General features: G+C 37.2%; 1 protein-coding gene across 1 annotated transcript; it reads right to left on the bottom strand.

Annotated features, from left to right (window-relative positions):
• Positions 1 to 219: 219 nt before the first annotated feature.
• On the bottom strand, positions 220 to 2,422 carry LOC122659135 (sorbitol dehydrogenase-like). Its single transcript, XM_043854286.1, has 6 exons — positions 2,323 to 2,422; positions 2,022 to 2,089; positions 1,601 to 1,837; positions 1,071 to 1,361; positions 584 to 771; positions 220 to 415 (listed from the first exon to the last, which is right to left on the bottom strand). The coding sequence occupies exons 1-6, from the start codon at positions 2,417 to 2,419 to the stop codon at positions 223 to 225; spliced, it is 1,074 nt and encodes a 357-aa protein (XP_043710221.1). The 5' UTR covers positions 2,420 to 2,422; the 3' UTR covers positions 220 to 222.
• Positions 2,423 to 6,603: the final 4,181 nt, after the last annotated feature.

The raw sequence follows: 6,603 nt of genomic DNA, 5'->3' as shown, positions 1-6,603 counted from the left end.
AAGATTGAGGGAGATATAATTGAAGATTGCATGAGATTATGAACTTGATTCTCAAGCAATGACAGGTAAGGAAAGAAAATCGGTGGTTATATGGTCTATTACAAACAGATCCAACCAACCACTATGTTTTTATTTCTTATTATTGACGAAAGTAACTCCAACAAAAGTGGTTACAAACAGATCCAACCCAATACAGGAGTCATGAAGGTGGTGCTTTTACATCTACAGATTAAACATCACCTTGATGGCATTACCTCCACGAGCACTGGTTTCAAAGGCTTCTTCTACCTCCTTCTGTGAAAACCCAAACCTGTGGGTTATAAGGGGCTTCACATCAATCTTTCCACTCCTCAGAAATTCAAGGCAAAGAGGCCAAGTGTTCTTATAGCGGAAGATGCCAATGATGTCGATCTCTCTAACACCAAAAATACCAAAATTAACTGTGAGCCATTGAAAAGCTGAATAGCAAACAAGTAGACAAATGTGAAAGTAAAATATTCAAGGACTTTGGACCTGCAGAAATTATATTTTTCCTTCTGAGATTCAAGAATGAAAGTTAGCGACAAAGTAAAGAGTTAAATACCTTGCAGTTACTGGTGTAATAGGAATAGTCATCTCATTATGGCCCATTCCCACAAGGCACACCTTACCACCTGCACTGGTAGCACTCAGAGCTGTAGACATAGTTTTGTTAAAACCTACACAGTCAAAAGTCACATCTACTCTAGCTCCCATAGCCTTGTTTATTTGAACCACTTCTTCAGCAGTATCCTGCAGAGAAATTCAGTTAAAAACTGTTGATTGAAGGTACAAGAGCGACTGAAATAAGAATCAGGTTCTATTTATGTGAACTTAGTACACAAAAAAAAAAAGAAGTAATTTTCAAGATATCAGAATCATTGAAGAAGAAAGAAAAATACCCATACCCAGGTCACTAGTAATATTTTCAGAGCAAGATTCCTTGTGAAAAACCATCACTTACTTATACAGTTACCAACACCTTGGATGTTTCAGTGAATCAGATAATTGTTACAACTTACAATGAGGAAAGGTAGGTCAGCAGTAAATACCTGAATGTTAGTTGAAACTTTAACAATTTCATCTGCACAAAGTTTTTTTGCAACAGATAAACGATTATCGTCAACATCCACAATGACGATTTTGGGGGCTCCAAAAGCTCGAGCAACTAACATTGTAACAAGCCCAATGGGACCTGATCCCATGATCAACACATTCGTCTCAGGGCCAATGTTAGCACGGCGACAAGCATGGACAGCAACACTAAGGGGCTCACACATTGCCCCTTCTTCTAAGCTTACATTGTCAGGCAGCTTAAAACATAGATCTGCAGGATGCACAATCTGTTCAAGAGAAGGAAAAAAAAAAAAAATAAAATCTGTAAAATGACCTATATATTAACAGTAAAGAAACAATGAAAACAATGTCATGGAGATTAGATTGTATGGCACGGATTTAACAGAATAATAATTTGGGGACTGAAAATCTGAATGGTAAAGCTAAACAACACTGGCTTATATAAGATAGGATCTGATGATTCAGTTGAAAATTTCATAAATATTTTGAGTGAAATTTCTGAAACCTGATTGGCTAGGGAACCATGAAATGGAGCACTAGCGAAAAACTTCATGTCAGGGCATAGATTGTAGCGGCCCTCTTTGCAGAAATTGCAGTGCCAGCAGCTGACCCCTGGCTCCAGAGCAACCTTGTCACCGACAACAAGATGATTCACTTCTGACCCAACTTCTTCTATGATCCCAGCAGACTCATGCCCAATTACCAATGGCTCTTTAGCAACGTAACCCGCACATCCCATGGTCTGCATCAATCAATCAAACCAACCGTTCAAAAACAACAGGTCATCATCAACCAAGGAATATTAGAAGAGATCGATCATTGTCAAAATAGTAATTTTTGGAATTTAGTAGCTAGAAATCTATTTAGTATGATTTCAATAAAGAACTCCGTAAGGTTTAGTAAGAAGAGAGGCCGGAGGATATGACCCTGAGGTAGTGAACATCACTCCCGCAGATACCCACAGCTTTCACCCGAACTCTAACGTCATGAGGACCTGCAAAAATCAGAGAAAACAAAAATTGATGTTGAGCAACAGAATCAACTAAAACAAGGAAGTCCAAAAGATTTCATTACTATAAGTAATTTAAAATAGATCATGGAGTGCAAGTTCTCTGATTAAAGTAGCAAATTCGATAAAAAAAAAAAAAAAAAACATTTTTCCTTCCTTTTTTTATTTTTTTATTTTTTTAATTTTTAAGAAGGGGAAAAAAGTGTTGAGGAACTAACCTATAGGAGGAAGCTTGAATGGTTGAATTTTGAGATTATTGATACCGAGAAGCCAAGCAGCCATGTTAACTTCCCCATCCTCAACACCGTGAGACATGCCTCCTTTATGTTGCAACTTAGAGCTTAATAAAAGAGACACAAGAACTAACTCAGTTTTTACTTGATTAAAAAACTCAACTACACGACAAAATATATAGAGAAGAAATAGTAGAGGATTCCTAAAAACTCTCAACAACCCATAACAGATTGAATTTGATTTGCTGAAACAGATTCCATAACAGATTGCTAAAGAACAGCTCCTGTTGACCGAGTCTTCATGCTGAACGTTGGGGGTGACAGAGAATGGGTCAAGCAATGTTTTGACCCCTAGTCATCATCACTCCCACAACCACCAATATTGTTTCTCATTCCTTCTTACCCTTGGGTGTTGGGCCCATTCCCTGGAATATCTTTCCAAACTCAATTATATTAGTAAGTTCCAATAAAAAAAAATCCCCTAAGTAGCAAATTAAAATTTGGGGATTCACGAAGATATTGGATTAGCCTGAGATCTTAACCATGGATGAAGACATGTCCACCATATTTTGATCCCCTAGATTAATTGCCACATGGCAGTTAATAAAGGCATGATGAAATCAATGGTTCTGGGTACAGGGGTGTTGAACTCCCCCAAAGAAATTGGTAAAATCAGATTATTTTTGTGAGTCTAATTTTAGTACAATTGAAACCATATGAGAATATTTTATAATAATCGTCATTCATGCAGAAATTTTGAACCATCTGTTCATGAAGATAAGAATTGATAAAATCAGATCTTCTAGGGCGTGTTTGGTTGAAGGTGTCAGACGAGTTAGATTCTTAAACTGGACCAGCTTCTTAAGAATCTAGTTCATGTGGATTTGGATTCGGATAAAAAAACTGTTTGGTTACCCTAGGTTTGTCAAGTGGAATCCAGCTGAAAAACTGTTTGGTTGCCCTGGGTCTGTCAGGTAGAATTCTTCTGAATCCATATGTAAGACTATTTGGTTACCCTGAGTCTGTCAGTTGGATTCTACTTAAATTTTGTCTGAAAATTTTTTTTAACCTTATTTTGTTATACAACATATGAATACATTTAATATGACATTAAAAAAATAAGATAATCAAAAAATTGGGTTAAAATTCTCACAAGAAAGTCTTTCCCAATTTTTCATGTTTCCATAAAAATTACAAAATTAACACTAAGTGGTGTTATGTTACTCCAACAAAGCAAAACTCATAGTACAGGCATTTTCAAACAACAGAGATCTCTACATATGGTAAAAAAAAATCCATATCCATTTAATTTAAGTGCATAAATATAAAATTTTTGTCAAATTTCAAAGATGCCATTAATTTTGGGTTCTTGTGTGGATTACTGTCATAAATGACTATGCTATGAACAGTTGAACAAAAGGGCCTTGGTGGATTTGAACCACCATCCCTGGAACATGCTCATGTTCCAAGTGCTCTACCAATTTGAGCTAAAGACCCATCAAGTGGAGCTTGAAATTTACAAATAACTAAAATAAAGAAAAGACTAACAGAAAACAAATCCTATGCTACCACCATACTCATTCAAAGCCTTTCCAAGTTAATTCTCCAATTTTGAATTGAAGCCCACAGATCACAAAAACCTTTGGTCCAGTAAGTCCAGAAATAATGAGAGAGCAGCCACTTGCATTGCACTTTTTTATTGCTTTTATCGAATTTTGGGTTCTTAGTTAAGCAGCTACCAGGTGAATAAGATTAAATGTTCATAGCTACTAGTGAAATGGCATATTGCACACTAAAAAGAATATCACCCCTTCAGAATTACATTAAAAGAGAAAAAAGAAAAGACGGAAAACTGCTATTATTAGGTACCTAGAATAAACCATGGATCTGTTTAAGTATTGAAAAGGAAATGTAAACATAGAGAGTAAAATCAGCATTCTACCATTGGCCTCAAATCAACCAGAACAAGATGGTTATCACTCCCACTAGAACCGCAGGTGTTGGATGAGACCACCTTCAATTAGTAACATATAACAGAAACTCAGTAGGTTATCTTCAGTTGGAATATAGAACTCCAGCAGTGGTTTAGAGTGTCGGTTGCTCTCAGATTTGCAGAGAAATAAAAACCAGAATAGGGGAGAATGGGGAAGGGTATCTCAGCCAAGGGTATCTCACCCAGAGGTCTCTCACCTGACTGCTTCTCACAGATTCTCATTGCGCAAATAATTTCTTTCTTCATAAAATCGTGGGGAAGACTCGAAGGTCCCCTTGTACATATACCAAGAAATTTTCCTAAAACTGAAAATGGAAAGTACAGAAAGGAAAAGAAACAAGAAGCCTCTTACAAAGAAGATTGAGACTTATTCACTAAGCAATTACATGGTCTTGACTAAGTAATAAATGACTAACAAAAAAAGGAATAACAAGTTGAACTAGAAGAACAAGTTTCAGGTATGTTAATTACTTGGAATCATGTCCCCTGTCTATGCATGATTAATCTCTACTCCCACACATAAGGCAAAAAGGGCAGGTCAAGGGCAGTGTTAATTACTTGCTCATTCAACAGAATTGATTGTTGACACCCACCAATTTTGGATATTATTTGGAGAGAAGACATCCCATGGGTGAAATTTTTTTTTGGGATTGTTGTGCAACTTGACTCTCCCACTAGAAACAACTAAAATCATTTTCAGAACTATTGCTGGTAGCAAAAAACAAAAAAAAAAACTGATTCTTGAATCCATTGGTCATCACCCACATCATTTTCCAATTAAACTTAAAATAATCAGGCCAGCCTTGCAAAACTAATCAAAATTTCATCACAAAGCTATGAAAGAACTTTCTAGAACACTTGAATGCTCCATTATCAGATGATACTTGATAGCTAGTGAGGCCCTTCATGACTTGTGTAAATCTCAAACCTACATCTGTGGATATATCTAAGCTGTTGAGGTGATCATTCAACATTTTTGACTGGTGACACACTATAAGTCGAAGTGGTATGGGCAGGAAGTTTTGCCCACTGTTACTGTTCTTCAACTAGGTTGATCATCCTTAACTTTGTCGGAGGGATGGATCATCCTTGACTTTGTCGGAACTACAGATAACTAGAGTGAATTACAAAAGAATCCTTGATGCAGATCGGAGGGATGGATCCGCTGGTTGTGGGAATAGAAAGCAGGTTGTGGGAAGAGAAAGAAAAATAAGGAGAGAAGAGAGAGATCGCAGGATGAGGGAAAAGGGGGAAAACCCAATTCGTTGGGGGAGGGGGGGGTGTTGTGGGGGAAGAGAGGAGAGAGAAAGGAGAGACACCAACCTACACTTCAAGATGCTTTTAAATCTGGTCTGATTTGGTTTCCTAAAAGCCTCAAAAGAAAAAAGAACTCTCAAAAACCTGTTCCCCTTTTCCTCTCTCTCTGCCCTTTTTTAACAAGAAAATAAGTGGTGGGAAAAAAAAAAAAAACTGTGGGCCAAATTCTGGGCTAGATCCCCACAACAACATCCAGCAATTTAAGAGTAATCAAAGTGAAAGGATGATATAAGGTACTAAAACTGAGCATAATTAAGCACAATCAATCTTTTTTCACAAGCAAAGAGGACAGAAGAGCCTTTGAAGCCAAAATAAACCCAAGTGAAGCCTTGCCCTGTTTCACTATCCTATGATTTTCAATCAAATTTACACCGTTCAAGCCATGATTCAAACATTCAATAAAACAAAAGGCTTTTCACCCAAACAATTCCCCTTAAGCTCTAGCTTTCTAATCCCTCTTTTGTCCCCTTCTTTTTATAAACCCCTCTCTGTCAACTTCAGTCCTTCTCCCTCAGATATCTCTTTGATCTCCTCTCTTTAATTTACCTCTCTCCTTATACACCACTCACTTCGTCCTATAAGTTATAGCCCCTCTTCTGTTCTCCATTTCATGCACACCTACTTTACTACCTCTTCTCTCTTCTCCTCTCTCTCTCTTTTGTTTTCTTCCTATTGTTTTTTCTCAATCTGCAATGGAACTTCAACAACACCCACAACAACAAATGCAGCGACAGCCACAGCCAAACGAAGATAGCAGCAGTAGCAGTAATAGCAAAGGGAACAACTTCCTTTGCAGGCAAAGGGAACCCCTGCTTCTGGTTCAGACAAAGATTTGGCCATTACAGGAAAGGAGAGCTCTTATATATCCTCCTCTTCTTATATAATATACATATGATCGAGGTATATGAGATTAAACACAAGTTAAGTGGGGTTAAAATTAAAATTAGTAGGGTAAA

Source organism: Telopea speciosissima, chromosome 1, assembly GCF_018873765.1.
Source record: "Telopea speciosissima isolate NSW1024214 ecotype Mountain lineage chromosome 1, Tspe_v1, whole genome shotgun sequence".
Taxonomy (NCBI): domain Eukaryota; kingdom Viridiplantae; phylum Streptophyta; class Magnoliopsida; order Proteales; family Proteaceae; genus Telopea; species Telopea speciosissima.
The sequence above is the reverse complement of the archived record's forward strand: the minus strand, read 5'-3'. Positions and strand labels throughout refer to the sequence as shown.